General features: G+C 39.2%; 1 protein-coding gene across 3 annotated transcripts in view; it reads left to right on the forward strand.

The window, feature by feature from the left end:
• PDE7B (phosphodiesterase 7B) overlaps positions 1-18,147 on the forward strand; it is a 344,591-nt gene that overhangs the window by 177,844 nt on the left and 148,600 nt on the right. Inside the window, exon 1 of one of the 3 annotated variants that reach the window (XM_017875482.1) lies at positions 10,394-10,945. The exons of the other annotated variants lie outside the window; for them this stretch is intronic. Coding sequence (XP_017730971.1) covers positions 10,708-10,945 — 238 coding nt within the window. The 5' untranslated portion in view covers positions 10,394-10,707. Of the gene's footprint in view, positions 1-10,393; positions 10,946-18,147 lie in introns of those variants that run through there. 3 annotated transcript variants of the gene reach the window in all.

Genomic DNA, 18,147 nt, shown 5'->3' on the forward strand with positions numbered 1-18,147 from the left:
AGCTAAGCTTTTAAAATTCTATAAAATAAAAAATAATCAGCAAAACATAATTAATCACCCATGTTTTCCTGGCTATGAACAAACTCTGTATCATATAATTTCTATTTTTTTAAAATGTGAAGTAGAAATTTCTAAGACAGTGTTTTAGTTGTCAAGACATAAAAAGAGAATTAATGAAGAAAATTGGTTGTCATTTTTTAATATTTATTTATTTATTTTGAGACAGAGTCTTGCTCTGTCACCCAGGCTGGAGTACAGTGGTACTATCTTGGCTCACTGCAACCTCCACCTCCCAGGTTCAAGTGATTCTCCTGCCTCAGCCTCCCGAGTAGCTGGGACTGCAGACATGCACCACCCTGTCTGGCTAATTTTTACATTTTTAGTAGAGACGGGTTGTCACCATGTTATCCAGGCTGTTCTTAAACTCCTGACCTCAGGTGATCCACCTGCCTCGGCCTCCCAAAGTGCCAGGATTACAAGTGTGAGCCACCACGCCCGACCTGTCATTTTTAATAACAAAAACTAATTTGGATCTATTGCATCCATATTTATATTACAGGACTATAGTTCACTATGCTTTATAGTTAGTTGTACATGTGTCTGTCTCTCCACCAAACTTGTAAACAATTTTAAGGGAAGGGAGTATGTTTTTGCATGTCAAGCACTTAGCATAGGGCAGGCACAATTCACCACTCAATAAATGCATGTTAAATGAATTAATGAATGAATGAAAGGTGCAGCACTGAGATTTTAAGTTACAAAGTATGGTTCAATGGCCTCTGCAATCCAAACTAAAAGACGGGCCAGAGCATCAAAGGCAAGTAGTGACGTGAGTGAAGTTACGTCCCAGATAACCAAAATGGATAAGAGGTGCTGCTTTGTTTAAATAGAAGAGTCAGCTTTAAGGTGGGGCACAAAGACTTCATGAAAAAACATGGAATTTTATTTGGATTAGACAAATGGAAAAATCTTTCCCAAGAAGAAGGACCATGTGAGCAATAACATAATATGTTCGTTTCCTATTGCTGTTATAACAAATCATCACACATTTAGAGTCTTAAAACAACACAAATTCATTATCTTACAGTTTTGGAGGTCAGAAGTATGAAATGGATTCCACTGGGCTAAAGTCAAGGTGTCTACAGGTCTGTATTTCTTTCTGGAGTCTCTAAGGGATAATCTGTTTTCCAGCCTTTTTTGTCTTTGAGAGTCTCCTCCCATTCCTTAGTCCAAGGCCCCTTTCCATCTTCAGAGTCACCAATGACCAGCTGAATCTTTCTCACATCATATCACTCTGACACTGACACTTCTGCCTCCCTCTTCCACATTTAAGGACACTTGTGATTATTTTGGTCTCGTCCAGATAATCCAGATATTCTCTGTATTTTAATGAAGGCTGATTAGCAATCTTAACTCCATCTTCTACCCTAATCTCCTTTGCCATGTAACCCAACATATTCACAGGTTCCGAGGACTAGAATGTGGGCACCTTTGGAAGGCCATTATTGGGCCTACCATACATGTCAGATGCATCTGACGTGTTTGTGCAACAATATGACTTCCACAGAAATTTTGCATATTCAGTGTAAATTTGAATGTGTTTACAGGACTAGGTGAGTGGGAGCCTATTTGTGAAAGTGCCAAATGCCCAAGAAAGGGATTTGAACTATTTTTATAGGTAATAATTATCTTTGCATCAAATTAGTATTAATGTTGCCATTACTTTTCATGTTACATATTTGAAAATGGCATGATTATAAATTATGTTCAATCCAGAATATCATAACTTTTAAAGGTAAATAAGGCTTAACTGAAATTTTCAATGATTAATGAGAGATTTGAAAAACACAATAGTAGCCTCATCAATTGCCTCCTCAAAGTTTGAAAGCAGGAAAAAAAAGTAATAACAGCATTTAAAAGGCATTTATTAAAAGCCCAGTTATCTGTGGTTTGAAGTTGACCCTTGATATTCTAATTGAGACACGCAAATATAAAATCAGCAAGGTATATGAACACCTGCAACTCAAAGACGGGTGTATTTTACCTTGCACCTAAGTGGACAAAAGAATGTTAAAGTCAAATGCAAAGATGTCTCAGAAAACACGGAATGCAAGAAATCTTACGAGCAGACCACAAAATAGGTCCAGGAAGATCATGGAGGACAAAGACTAGATAGACCCCGAAGTCCAAATAAGCAAATAGAGGAGGATCAGTTAGTATGCATATCCTATAAATAGAAAGACACGCAATCATTTTAAAGTAATTTTCAAAATAGAAGGAGAAAAATGTGGTTAAAATTTCAATGTGTGATGAAAAAAACTTACCAGAGTGAAATTCTTAGAAAATCTTTTGATAATAAAGATCTTATACACATGTCAAAGTTGTAAAATGTTCTAGTGTGCTGGGCCTTTTTTCCTTGATTGTGGTGCAATAATTCTTCTAGCAACACTGCATATCAAACAAAAAGGGTTCAGTAGGAATCCCTGTACTGTACCATCCAAAGAATGTGTTGTCTACATACTATATGTTAAATGGCCACCCCTTTAATTTTCACTCTTAATTCTCCTGCCATTACCACGGGAAAAAACTCATAAAATTACCAGAAATAATAAAACATTCTGTATACTAGTTTTTAATACAGTATCTTCCAACTTTCTCTTTCTCATTATTTAGTTACTCCCCTGGATTATATATATCAGGAAGTATCGGTGTTCATAACCATAGCAAAGCACTTAGCCTTAGAAAAAATCAGGAAAGACAATGGAAAAAATAATACAGTGAACTGTGTTTCCAATTACCAGCAGATGCTTTCATTTATTCTAAGCGTTCTTGTTTAGTTAACTGTACAAATTTTTAATCATATAAATCTGGTAATGTTCTAGACCCACGCTCTTAGTTACCCTGGTCTTCCAGCTGATTTCACATGTCTCTTCCTTCTGGCATTGTTTTCCCATGAATACCGTGCCTACGGCTGTATGAATTCCAGGTGATACCTGTTAAAGAATGCAGCCTATTGCAAAATTTACTTGATTCAACTTTTGTGTTGTGTGTGTGTGTTTCGCTGAGACTGACGTTGCTGTAGATTTCTCTGAATCAGCAGCACCATTAGCCACTGGCTACAGCACCATGAATGCCTGCTTCCTTTTTTTTTCCATCTTTATTTCTTTGAGGAATCATCTGGTCACCATTCATTCATGCCTGGAATATCACAGTGGGAAAGATTACCAGGCTTCATGGAAAGACCACTTTACATAAATCTTTAATAAACCAAATGAAAGAGCAGGTCTTGCTGAAAGTATCCCTGATGATAGAGATCAAAGACTCAGAGCCTTGCCTGTATTCCAACCATTCTGAAAATAGCAGGAGGGGTGCAACAAAATGCTGGAGAGAGTCATGGAGAAACTGGCCTAAATTGCACTTGACATTTGATGAGAAAAGACTGTCAAAAATAGTACTTGTTTATGAAATTCTTTAAGATTCCATTGCATGTATTTATTGCATGGGCTTATAGTTGATAGTCAACCTTATCTTTAAAGTTAACCCATAAGGGGAAAAAAAGAAAAAAACAAAATTGACAAGCTGTGGTTCAATGTCCCTGGATACAGCCCTTGTTCTTACATAGCAGTTCTGGTTGCTTCTTTCCATTGAGAGTATTTGGCCTGCACCAGCATGATTGTTTTTAGAAGTCCTAATAGGTGTATCTGGAAAGACTGGGATGATTGCTGCATTTTCTTTCATAAATAACTAATATGGAACAGGCATAAAATTTTTGCCACATAGTTATACTCTAGCCTTGCTACTCAGAGTGTGATCATGACCAACAACCTTGACATCCCTAGGAAACTTGTTAGAAATGCAGAGTCTCAGGTCCCTGCCAGACTTCTGGAATCAGAAATCTGCATTTTAATGGGATCCCCAGGCTATTCAAATGCACATTAATATTTAAGAAGCCTTGATCTAGAATAGCCTCTAGGAGATACCATTTGACATAGCTGTTCTATGTAATTCATAATTACCGGGAGGTAATAAGTGAAAGAGGGGAAATAAAAATTAAGTGGAAGAGGCAGCAGGATCACACGCAATACATGTGGAGCAGTTGAAATTTCCTTCTTCCAAATTGACTTTGAACTACATAAATATGAACCTAAATGAATGTCAAGGACAAAAAGGAATCTTGTTAGAAGGCTTGATTCCTCATAATTTTCTCACTTTCCTTTTGTTACGTCATTTATATAAAAAATCTTTCTATATCTTATTAGTGGCCTACTTTATTTTTATTAGATTAAGAGGAAAGAACCCTCACTCAGGCATTTTCCAGCAGCTTTTTGAGAATGTTTGGATAATCTCTCCTCCAGTCTCCTTGAGATCTTCTTAACCTGGTTGAATTCTTGAAAGCTTTCAAAACTTATGCATCTCACTTATTTTTTTTAAAAAAAAAACAACATATTTCAGACTTTGTACAGGCCACTTCTTAAATATCACATTTCATTCTGCACACTACATTTCTTTTAAGCACACTTACAAATTAAACAGAGATCAGTTAGGAGCAATCAAAGTTATAAAAATGTTTGAGAAATAAAGGCCCCAAACAAAACATTGAGGCCCTCATCAGTTTGTCTAGGGAAATGAGACCAGTAGGGGGCCTGAAGACACATGTTCACTACCACAGCATATGACACAAAGCTGCACAGCTCATGAACATCAAACGCATTTTGTGTTTAGTCGCTTTGGACTAAAAACAAAATTCCCTATGAAGAGAACCTATACAGCATTAACTAGAGTACTAAATAATACATGGTAAAGATCATGCAGGATGAGACCCTAGACACGATTCCTGGGCTTTCATCCCTCCAAAATGCACTTACAAAGAATATTTATCTTATGAGCCACATACATTGTTCTGTATCTGTCTATTCTCATTCATACTTTCACCAGGCCTACCTTAAAGACCTTGCTCCCATCAAATCTCTTACTGTCTTCTGCCACAGGTCACTCCCCAATACCCTTTATCCAACAGCCCTGCTTTTGATTTCCTTTACGCCTGCATTCTCACTGGGGAACCCAAATTTCCGAAGTAAGACCTACTTCAAGGGTAGAAGGGCTTGACTTTCCAGCTTTCTAACAGATCCCAGGAAAGGATAGCCAAAATTTGTGTTTAATGAACTTGTCAACTATGGTATCATATAGCTTAAAAATAACAATATTAAATTTTTATAGCACATTACAGTTTAAAAATAACTGACATTCTAGTCTTATTTAATCCTTTCAGGATCCCAGTATGATGGATAAAATGTTTATTGCCATCATACCCATTTATAGATAAGGCCCCAAATTTGGGGCAAAGCTCAGTGGTGAGTATAGATCAAAACCCAGTTTTTGTAACTCTCAGATAAGTAGTCTCAGAGAGTTACTTTAGAGATTTCCTTGTTGTAGCTGTTTTCTAAGAAGTTGACACGCTCGGATGTGAAATTCTGAAAAGTGTACTCTACCACCACTATGATCTCTCACAATCAGAAATAAGTCCTGAAATCCTAGAAAGGCTATAGTCAGAGGGTGCCAGGGGCACACACCAAAGTATCAGATGTTCAGTAGTGGGACAGAATAGGAGGCTGTATTCATCAGCAGGCAGGAGCTGAGTAGAGAAAATCAAGTCTTCCTTCCATGTTGTCCTCAACCTTTGTCTGACTGGACCCATTTTTGTTGGGAAATTCACAGAGACAGTAAACTTAGCATTAGTTAAGATCTTTAACAGCCAGGATAGAGTGTGATGTTAGCTGAAATCCTAGTTTCTCTCTTAAAACGTACAAAAATAAATGAATAAGTAAAGAGGCAGAGGTCACTCACGCTGAAAACCAGAATTAAGGCAAAAGAGGCCAGGCAGGTCCCCAGTACCTGAAAAAGGACCCAAAGGCTAGCACAGAAGGTTTTCCCTTCTGCTGTTTCTCCGGCAGTTAATATTCATTTGCAGAGTGAACAAGAGAATGATTGGGTATGGTTGAGACACCCCTCCTACTTCACCCAACCTGTCTTTCCTCATCTCGCCCCACATGCTTTCCCCCTTTCCCCCATCACAATGAAAATATGTGCTGCCTTCTAGGGTCGGTCTGTAGATTAAGTCGTTTTTCCTACTTGCTGGCATTATTTCTTGAGATTAGCTAAGGCCAGAGTTATACATTTCTATGTCTCCTAAATTGTTTGCATTTCTTCTACTTAGACGGTATAGAACCAAGTTGAAAGACCTGTTTTTCCTTCCCTGCTCATTTTGAATTTTTTTTTTTAATTGCATTTGTAAAAGCAGACTAGTTGTGTGTGTGTGTGTGTGTGTGTGTGTGTGTGTGTGTGTGTTTACACATCCATGCTTGAACTGATGGAGAGGAAAGTTCAGGACAAAATAAATAAACTCCCTCCATAGTTTGCATTTTTTTTCTAAAAGATAGGCCACAGATGAGGGTCAATAAGAGCATAAAACAATTCCAAAATATCTGAGTGAGAAGATTTTTATTAAACTTTTTGTTTTGTAAGAATCTATTAATAGACTGAAAGTGAAAGAAAATGACAAGGGATACATGTTTCTAAGTTTCTATTTTTTAAAAAAGGTACATTCTCTAGAATTGTTAGAAATATTTAACATTATAAATGCCTTATTTTACAAATCATGTATAATAAATGCTTATCTGCCTAGTGACTAGAGCACCCATAGTCTACAAGATTTTTACATAGCCCTCAGAACACCAAAATTCTTAAAAGTCCACATTCTAAATCAACTATATTTTGACACTTTTCTTGGTTGTATACTTTAGTATTGGTGTTATCAATTCTTTTATAGCTCCAACCACAGAGCAAAGTCTTTTATTTTAGTTTTGGAAGAAGGAGCCAATGCAGTGGCTAGTTTTTATCGAAAAGAAGAAACTTTGTGGTACATTTGGAGTAACTTAGTGCAGGGGCTCAGCGGGCCAGCTGGTGAGGCAGCTTGTAATAGTTGCCACAGTCAGGGCATCACCGGGCCTCACCTTTGTCCAGCCAAAACCAGATGATGGCGCTATTCTCTTCACAGATGCTGCCCACTGCTGGTGAAGGACGGGGAATAAATTAAGGTCCTCTTTGGTACCTGAAGCTGCCTTTGGGGGTAGTATATTGTATGGGTCCAGTCCCTTCTGTGCAGCCATTATGACGTCCCTCTCCAACCCAATCACCTGCTCGTTGTCAGTAAGAACATCACCTCCAGATGTTTTGGAGTGCACTTCGACCACCCCTCTGGGACCCTGGACCCTCAGGGCCCATGCAGCCAGCACCCCAGCTCCTCAAAGTAACCTTGAAGTCATCACACCCTCAACAAGTAGCAGTACTTCCAGGAACAGCAAAGTCTTTTTGCTACACTTAGGTGTCCATTGTCCGTTGGAACAAGCTGTTTCGACTTTGTTAGTTCTCATTATGTTGGGTTGATTCACAATGCCTGAAAAAGAACTTGGTTATTTTGAAAGTCTATCTTAAAATGCCCTATCTGCAGCCCATTAATTACTGATATTAACATGCGTAAGAATCCTCACAAGTTACCTGTGGGTCTTCTCTGTTCCATGATTCCTTTGATCACATAGCAACCCCACCACCCTCAGTGATCCAAACTTCTGTCTGCAGATACCATATCAAGGTGAATGATGTCCACTGAGTAGTGAAAATTACAGGTTTACAGGCATAAAGAGATCACAGCCTATGAGATGCTAGCTACAAAATGTAACAAAAGCACCTTTCAGATAATTCACATAGTAGAGAGTTTTAGTCCAACAAGCATTAGCCTCGAATCAGTTTGTCCCTATCTCTTGAACCTGCAGTTGAGCCAAAAATTTCCGAGCCAAGCTTTCTCGCAAGATTTCCTGTACTTCCTGTTTCTATGTGAGCCAGAAATACCATGAGAACGACCTTTCTTGTGGTATTTTTGCCCTTCTACTCCAAGATGAAAATAATCCCATATTGGGGGAACTTTTTTTAAATTGTGCAAATATTTCCAATTTTCAAACCTTCAAATGAAGTAGATTCCTCCTTGGGAATGAAAATGTGAAATGGTGATTGCTTGGCCCTGACTCATCTCCACTAGGAAGTATTCATGCTCAGTGATCCAACATTTTGTAATTTCTGTAAGATATTTTTACAAGGAACTAGGTAAAACAGTACAGAGGATACAATGGAAATGTATATCCTTGGATTTTTTTTTAAAGTCATTCTTGAAGAAAGGAACAATGAAGTGTTGTGTTCCTAGTACATTAGTGTATGTGATATATTATATCATATATTTGTTTTCTTTGTTCTTAACCCCTTTGTTCCAAGGGTCAGGATATCCTGATGCTAAGTGCTATTGCAAAGTAACTGAACAAAAATAAAAATAGTCAAACACTTAGGAAACTCTTCAGTTGTTATGTCAAGGAAGTTTGTGACTGAGGAGTGAGTTTAAGACATTATTCAGGAAATATGATAATAAAGTGAAACAGTCTACATGTGATTATTAAACAAAATCATCTCAATCCTAGAGAGCCTTGATGCCCCCAGCCTGATGGAAGGGTAAGCTAAGGACTGGACAGGCTGTCAAAGTGGTGGAAGTGTGGAACTGATGCTTAAATCCTTTCATCTCTTATCAGAGAGGGAAATAAGGAAGAACACATCTTTCTAATGAAGTAGACCACTGACTATGCCCTAATTGTGTTGTATGAATATCTGGTTGTTATAGAAAGAGCCGCTAGATCAATATTTTAATAACGAAATTCACCAAAAGCTGTGTCTTCAATGTCTTTATTATGGTTTTATACCTCTTGACCCTTCTTCACCTGTTAGGAAGGAAAGTAGGTTTCCCAGTATACGTTTCCATCCGGAAAAAAGAAAATTCACCTGATCCAGTATGGAAAACTAAACTTATTCACCATGGATTTAGAGAAATAACAAAACAACAATAAAATTACAGTTGTCTTTGCTGGTTTCAACTTTAAAAAAGAAAAAAAAAAAAAGGGGGGGGAGAATGAAAATAAAACACACTCTACAATCATCTTTCTCCTCTTCCCCAAGTTTCCTTCTCTCTCCCATGAAGAAATATCAAATAATTGTGTGATAAACCAGCCTTGAAAGGAATGTAGAGCAGAAGCAACAGATTACACATCAGCAAAATGACATGCCAAGCAAAATAAAGCACTTTGCAATGTGGAGACATGAAGAGGAGAGGAAGATGGGATTGTTACAATGTTCTTCCAGAAAACAGGGACTATTCACTTGAACGTACAAGTTCAAATTGTTCCTACAAACCAATTTGCTGGCAAAAGTGCCAAACACAATACTACCCCACTTTCGTTTCTGTCCAAGGCCTTTCACATAAGCTACAGGGGGCATCGCCTTTTGTTGAATTGGTTCTTACTTTCAGGGTTAGCGCCTCCATCTCTGAGACTAAGAACAAGAGGCATGGCCCACGGTTGAGGTTGCCCTCAATTCAACCACTCTCAGGTCGGGGACACAGTAGTCAGTGGCCCACATAATAAGTCAGCAGTGCTCTCCCTCCAGAAGGTAAATCGTTAACATTCTTTTCTTTCTTTCACTGCCATTTATGTCCCCTGTGAACATCCTTTAAAATGATTGTTCCTTTGAAAATGGGTTTTGAACGGTCCTGAGCCACATGTCCAGGCTATGCAGGCCACTGCCTGTTTGCATGAGGATCTTGATGCTTCCCGAATTCTCATCTTTCGGAGTTAACTGTGGAATGTGATTCAGTGTTATTTCCCTTCCAGCTGAAGGGCAGCTGAGGTTATGAAGGGATTTGACCAATAGGTCATAACCCAGTTAGGTTTGCTGAGAACCAAATGACACAAGGGGGAGGGATGTGGAGAAGGAGCGAGAGTGATCAAACTGAGGCACTGAGGATCAACCCAGCCCATCCCAGCACTGGTCTCAGTGACTGGGCAACGTGCCCCCCAACCCCCATCAGGCCCTCCAGGGAGAAGCAGCCGCAGATTGGTTCTGCAGATGCTCAGCTTCTGTTTTTTTGGAGATCTCCTGGGGGCTTGCAGGGCCTGAGTCTGCACCACAGGGGTGACTACTCACCTGACACCTCCAGATAACTGGCCTCCGGCAAGGGGGGAACCCCTCTGTGAGGTTAGCAAAGGGGAAGCCCCACTTCTTTGCCTGAAGTCTTTAAGAGCTAAGCCAACAAAGAGCTAAGAGTCGACAAACTTTGAAAAGCACCAAAAGAGAATTGAGAACAAATAAATCAGAAGAAAGAAGAGGAAAAGCAAATGCTAGAACCTTGATGGCTTTTTTTTTTTTTCCCCTCCCTGCTGTCGTTCCAGCTGTAGCCTGGGATTAATTAAGTGCTGTGAACTCAGTGCCAGAGAGAGGAGGGGAAAAAAAAATGCATTCTATCTCTAAGGAAGGAGTACAGTAACAGTTTCTCACCAGTGAGAAACCTAGGGAAGTGAATCGCTCTCGTCGGCAGTGTTTGTGGAGGGCCTGAGGAGACAGGGAGGCTGTGCCAGGCTGGAGGAGTCTTGTCTTTCCGAAGCTGGAAAGGATCTTACGGGGGTTCGCCTTTCCCTGCCTGGGAAGAATTTCCCTTGTGGTAGCAGCAGCAGCAGCAGCAGCAGCAGCAGCAATAGCAGCAGCAACAGCAGCAGCAGCAGCAGCAGCAGCAGCAGCAGCAGCAGCACCACTACCTCCTCTTCTGGGGCACAAGACAGAATGCCTGTGCTAGAGCGCTATTTCCACCCAGCAGAGCTAGGCAGGAGGTGGACAGGCCCAGAAGGTGTGCTGCCCTCCTCCCCAGGAAGCCGGCCGGGGTGCCAGCAGGGGCCGCTGCCCTGGGACTTGCCAGAGATGATCAGGATGGTAAAGCTGGTTTGGAAATCCAAAAGTGAGCTGCAGGCGACCAAACAGAGAGGCATTCTGGAAAATGAAGATGCTCTCCGCAGCTTTCCAGGTAAATTGACCATGGGGTGTAACAGGTCACAGGACCAAGTCTGATAACTAACTCCCCTTCTTTGGAGAGTCCAAGCCATAAGGAGGAAGATGAACTGTGTAGCATGGGGTCCGAGGGCTGTGACTTCCAAATATCTGCTCTGATAGAAATGCATCTTGAAATTAAGAGTGATTTAGTAGGAGGAGCATTTGACTGGAAATCAAGAAACCTGGGTCCCGGACTCAGCGTGACATACGCTTGCCCTGTGGGCTTGCACAAGTCAAATTTCCTGAGTTTCAGTCCCCACCAAGGAGGGGGTGGAATTGGATGCTGTTTAATGGCCATCCTGACTCTAACATTTCTTGTCAACAAGTTAGAGATATCCCTAGGAGAATATTCTCCTCAGGTTGCTTTTTATCATTTTTTATATAAAGTAAAATACATTTTCCAATTTTTAGCTATGCCATTTACAGCATGTATTATGTTCCCAGAACTGAGTTTGGCATGCAAGCTTTTTATGTCCTGGGCAAGTTGGTAAACTTTCTTGACTTGGTTTCCCCTTTGACAAATGTCAGTAATAGAAACACCTTTATTGATATCAACTCACTCACACTTTGTCATGTCATAAGAATGTGCTGTGTTTGGGACGGTTGTGGAGAACTTTACTGTGTTTCTGACAGTGGATACAACTACCACCAAGAGTCCCAGCATGCCTGGGAAGGATCCCAAGGGGCTTCGTAAACTAAGAAAGCCACAGCTGACTACAGGGCACTCTCTTTCTTTGAGGAGTATGTTGCTAGATATTTGGAAAGTGGTGGGTTCACTTCAGAAGAAAGAACATGAGTGTGTGTTTATGCATCTGAAGTCTTGGCTAGCCCTATGCAGTGGAATCCTGGCGTGCCATTGGCGGTGAGGGATGGGGTAGATGGAAAAGATACATCAAAAATTACCTCTCCCTTTCTCATGGAAACAGAGTAGGAAATAAAAATCTGGCTAGTTTTGATTTTAATTATTTATGCCAGGAACTTTTTGTTAAGTTGTGACTTTATAAAGAATATTATTAAGAAGTTAATACTCTGGGAAAAGGAAAGACTTAAAAGGGAGAAAAAAACAGGGTTGGCCTCCAGTAAACAATGAGTCCTTGAGTACACAGGAAAGTGAAGGAAACCAGTAAAACTGAGGTTTATGTGGCAATTGGGAGAAGGATGCCCAGGGAGATGGGTCTTGGTCAGAAGAAATGAGGTAACACTAACCCAGTATTGCATGTGAGTAGGGCAAGAAAAATGGAAAAACCCACCTGGGCAGAAAATTTTACTCTGACACTTCAACTCTTAGCACTTTAGGTTTGTTTCAGTCAATTAAATGATTAAAATTCATATTTCCAACTGTGCCCTTTGATAAAACTATCTAATTCAACAATTGTCAGCATGTCTGTGGAGACAGGGGTACGTTATTACTTATATTCTATATTAATAAGCATCTAATTCCTGAAAAAGCACTCTGGAGAAAAGTAGAACTCCTGTAGCTTTTTATTATTTAAAATACACATTTTTCTGGACGTCACAAAGCAGGGCTTGTTGAGTCTTACTATACCTCTCTACCGCTGCCTCACCTTCAGTGGAAACTGTCTCTGAAGCCACTTGGATTCCCAGGGAAGCTGCACCCTGGTTTGCTGTCGAGGTTGCCTGCCTGCGTGGAGACAGGCTCTATAACACCTTTCCAAAGGATGTGTGTTTGCCTCCTGTCCTTCCTCCTGTGCCTCCTCACTCTCAGGGAGATGAGGGCTCATCCTTACTGGAATGGTCATGAAACCTTATCATCATCATCTGTCTGTGCAGTAGAAGGTCACAGGATGCAACTCCAAAGATGAGTCGCTTCACTTTCCAAACTGTCTCTTACCTTCTTCCTCACTCATCCTATCCCTGATGCTGCATTTGCTCCGAGCATCAGGTGTCTTCAGCTGCACCATTTTCACCACAGCAGCACAATAATGGGGCCCTCAGGAACACTTAGAGACTATTTCAAAACTTCTGGCAATTTTTTTGTTTGTTTTTAGAAAGTGGTGATTTAAGCTGTTTTCAGTTCATGCACAGAGGCAGAGGTTTATGATAGAAAGCTCTTCAAAAAACACCAAGACACATGGTGTGCTCTCTCTCTTCTCTCTCTCTCTCTGTCTCATTTCATCCTTGCCTCAGTCTCCTCAGTTTATACCTTCACAATCCTTTTAAGCAACTGGCTACGCATCAGGTAAGCCCTGCTTTATGCTTGAAATGTTTTTTCTTTGGCTCAGACAACTGAAAATTTTCTATTCAAACAACAAAGCTCAGGTCAAGCATCTCTCTCTTTAAAATGCCTTTTCTGATCTCCAACGGCCTCCCATCTCCCCCAGTGGTTATCTATTCCCTCCTGTTTGCTTTCTTTACCTGTAGTCATTTAACATTTTACATTTATAGCCCACAATATTTTGCTGTGCTAGTAACTAAAACAGGAAAATTAAATGTTATAACATTCTGTGTATATTTTGACTGCTTGTGATAACGAATTGATTTAAAATTTTTTAAACCATGAAATTGCAGAAATTCTGAATCAAACCAACAGTTACTTTAGAGGACTTTAAAGATGAGTGTTACTGGTTCTTAATGTGTTTAATGGAACCTAAGAAGTCCCAGTGTTTCTTTTCCTTAGCAAAGGGCATCATTATTTTTACGCACACTTCTTCAACAAGACTGGAACTTTGTTTCTCACAAGTGAAGTAGAAAAATGTTCTGAGATTTGGCTAAGGTAATAAGAGGAGAGAATCAAAAAAATATGGGAACATAAATATGTATTCATGAGAGATTTTAAAGTGAAATATGCTCAATTGGGAGTATGGAATGGAAAGAATAGTCCCCTGGAGAGCGTGGGGGAGTGCCGGAGAGACGGTGATACATAGAAACATCTTCCGCCATCTTCAGACTGGCATGCTCTGCAGACTGTCGGGTGGCTGTCCAAAGCAATAGACTGTAGGAGGGAATGGGAGATGATAGAAGGAAGGAAGAGGAGCTTGTCACCTTCACATGTTAGGGTCCATGCATCTGAGAGTGCCCCCAAAGCTGGGCATTGGCCAAGGTACTGTTCACCCTAGCGAGGGGCTCTGGAAGTTATCAGCATGCTTGAGGTCCAAGTGTCAGTTCTGTTCTTTGAACTGTACCCAATTATGTAATTGTCTTAATTCTCATATCTTTTTCCCTATATGAAGCAAACAAAGGATTATCTAATTATCTAGTTAACCCCTGTATTTTGGAGGTGAGGTAAATGGTTCAGAGAGACTCAATAAGGCATCCAGGGTCACACATTGAAACTGTGTCAGAACCAGACCAGCATTTCAACTGCCCAACTCTGGTCCACAAAACTCATGTGGTCAGGGTACATGCTGGGTAATAGAAATTTAAATTTAAATCAAGACATAGCTTTATTAATTTTATGTAGATGGGGCAAAATGAGAACTCATGATGTGATGTAAACCTTGGCCAAACCAGAAAAACAGTGTTACCATGCAGAACAAGTCAAAGGATTGTGTCTCATATACATTTTCCACTTATTCTGTGGGCTTTAGTCTTAGATCCAAGCTTCAAATACTGCAAATATCCAGGGAAAGATCCCCAACTATTATCAATAGAAAGTCAGCTTATACCATTGCAGTGAGAGCATGCGCCCATGGGAGGAGTGGGGAGAGGGACAAGGACAGAAAATAAGTGGCTTCTCAGATGCTGTGAGGACAAATATGCTAATTACAATTCTAGTCAGCAACGTGTTTAAGACTAGATATCCCTTAGCAGGACTTGTTCTTAGTTGAATAAATAATTTGATTTTGGAATTCAACCAAATAACTGTAAACTCTGCAACTGTGAAACTTACCTTTCATTTCGGTGTCTCTGATCTAAATTTTGCATTATAGTTTACTTATTTATCAAGCTTGTTCCCATTTCAATAAGCTCTGGTTCTAGGAAAATATAAATACACACAAATCCCTCAAAGAAAGAAACTCATTTTCCCCATAGCTATTGTAATGTCTCCTGCCTTTCAAGGAGAATACAAAATCAGAAATTTGCTTTATGCTCAGGCCTGAATATCAAACAATTTCAGAGAAGAAAATCTCCAAAACCATTCTCTGATTCCAGTACTCTACCATTCAAATTAACATTTAAACTAGTATTTCAAAATGCCTCAAGTATCAAGCATGATATAAATCAAATATGTTGAAGAATGAACATTTCGATCATTATAATCAAGAAACATTTATGGGATGCTTAGTGTATGCCAGGCACTGTGCTAGGCACCAGGGACTCAGAGACGAATCAAAAGCTTAATAAAAGAACAATTATGGATTTATGAATCCGAGGTCTGTCTACAACTACAGTGTGAAAACAAGCACTTGTTAGTTTAAACCTGTCAACTCAAACTACCGGCTGTAAAACTGGTAAAATTCAAAAACACTTGTACAAATGTATACATACTTTCAAATACTCATTGGTTCTAATGATTTCCTTCAAAGCAGGACAAATTGCTTTGAGCAAAGAATCGATTAGTCTCAATGGTAGATAAGTATTAATTCATAACATTTTTCTAAAACTACTGCTTTTAGCAGCCTGTTTTCACTCCGTAGTGATGCTGGATAATAATCATTAATAATTTAATCCATCTTTTAAATGTGAATGCAAATTGAGTCAATAATGGAGTACATCATCTCACTTTGAACTAAACCTTCTCCTTCACCTGACTTATGTTCATGAATCACAGAAACCCAGGTTCAAAACTGCTAACTCCAGCTCCCCAATTCCCACTAGTTCTAAGTCCATAAGAGAGGCTAAGGGTGCCAGAGTGTGGCTGCAGTGTTGAGATTCTAAAAGTTTTAAATTCTGCATCTCTATTACTGAACTATGTGACCGTGGATGGGTACTTCACCTCTCGGTGCCTCTGTTTCTTCTCATATAAAAAGAGAATAAATAATAGCACCTTTGCATAAGGTTGTTGTCAGGATTAAATGACATAATAGCAAAAAACAAAACAAAACAAAACAAAAACAAAATGCCTAGAATAGAACCTAAGTTCCAACACACTCTCAGTAAATGTAAACTTTCATAATTATTGGTGTTGGTGTTATTTTCTCAACAACTTCTCTCATTCATTATCTTTTCTCTGTTCAGTTGCATGGCCCTTGGTCAAACCTCATGTTGTTTTGTCTATAATCTTGCAATAGCCTCCAACTCTCTCTATCCATTGTCATTCTATTCTGTGATTTAGATCAACAGTGTTAAAAGAAAAATCAAGATATGTCTCAACCCTTCTTCAAAATCCTTTAATAATTCTCTAATGTCTACAGAGAAAATCCAAATTCTTTCCTCTTGCATTCAAAGTTCTCCATCTGGCACTAGCTCACTTTTCCAGTCTTAATTGTCATTATTGCCCTCTGAGTACTCATATTCCACCCAGACAAGACACATCTCCCACAGCTTCCTACTTGCTTTCTGCTCATTGTTCTCCATGCTTAAAATGACTTTGCTCCATGTCCCTCATTTCTCCCATTCCTTAATGTCCCACTCGTATGCTAGCCCCTTCATGAATCCCTCCTGAAATTACTGAAGGAAAATATGCTTTTCTCTTCTGAAGTTTCACAGAACTTTCTTTGTATTTACCTAACAGGCAAATCACTTTATTTTGTTACAATTAGTGTACATTTTCTTTCTCTCCTCCTAGATTCCAGCTCTTTGAGAGTCTGGAGAACATTCTATTTTCTTTGTATTTTCCCTAACATCTGTCATATGTCAGCCACTCAATACATTTTGATATGTGAAAAAAATAAAATTATCAGAAGGAATAAAACAGCTTACAAATTGCCATCAGATGCATGAATGAACATCTTTTTAGGGACAGATTACTCAAGAAACATGAATTCTAGCTCTTGTTTTTAATGGAATCCTATTTAAACATATTCCAGCAGAAGATCAGGATTAGTCATTATAGCTTTTAAAATAAAAGAATACACAAGAGTGAAGTTCAGAACTATTAAAAAAGGTATAAGTGCAAAACTAATATGAGACAATTCTCTCTTCATATAGAGAACTTGTAATTTACTGATAATTACAAAACTCTAGAACAAATGCATGCATTTATAGACTTTTAAAATAATTGCTCTGTTCATGCATTTTGGAACACTTTACATAAACTGAAGTTTCAAAAGCGGCTTCTACAGATAACAGTCTGTAGACTCCTGAACATAATTTCAAAAATAGAGTGCAGAAGGTGTGTGTTTACGCAACCCTACAAATGAGCTTTTGAGGGGCTGGCGCTCAATGGAGGATGGTATTCCTAAGCCCTCTGATTGTTCTCTGCAAACAGCTTCTTTTTTCTTTTCTTTTCTTCTTTTAAAAAAAGAAAAAATTTAAACAAGTTTGCTTCAACTGGACAGAAAAGCATTGACTTTTGCATCAGACCAATTCCAAAAAAAAAAAAAAATTAGTAGCTTTATTGTGAAAAGTCTGAAAGCTTCAGGTTTTGGTTTTTTTTAACTCACAAAAGTAACTGAAACTGTGTACTCTCTTCTATCTGATTTTTTCCACTCTTTAATTTTTAGTACACTTGATAATATGTATATCTCATCATATTAGAAATAGTAAGTAGAGCTCATGGCATTTGTGATTTAATGCAATGCTGTAGTCTTGATATTCACACAGTGTGAACTTCATACTTCATTTTCCCATTTACCCCTCTCTGCCTTTCCATACATTTCTCTTTGGAATTGACTTCAGTCTCTAAAATGTCAAAAGACCACCCCAAGAAATGAGTTTTGTGTCTTTGAACTTGTCCTAAATTTCCTCGAACTAGAAAATTATTAGAGACCCCTTCTTCTAAGCACTTCTTCTTACCTAAAAAGTCCATATGACATATATTTTAGTGCTTATAAACCAAGCCACTGTCCTGAGCATTTTGTTACTTAATTGGCTGTCACACAAATTATGACGGAGTACTCCAGTGAGTAGGTCACAGTTCTCATCATGAGTGACAGGAGAAAACTTGTCAGCCTTGTATGCGGTTGGAAGACATTGCTGACAAAGACAAAGCTGACAAAGTTGTGGAAGGCCTTGGGTCCAAGGGGCCAAGCTTACTACAGAAAAATAAAATCACTAGAGAGAAAAGAAGGACAAATTTCAAGAGAGACCGAGTTGCAGTTGCATGAACGTGGT

The sequence above is a fragment of the Rhinopithecus bieti genome, unplaced genomic scaffold, assembly GCF_001698545.2.
Source record: "Rhinopithecus bieti isolate Rb0 unplaced genomic scaffold, ASM169854v2 scaffold_9615, whole genome shotgun sequence".
Classification (NCBI taxonomy): domain Eukaryota; kingdom Metazoa; phylum Chordata; class Mammalia; order Primates; family Cercopithecidae; genus Rhinopithecus; species Rhinopithecus bieti.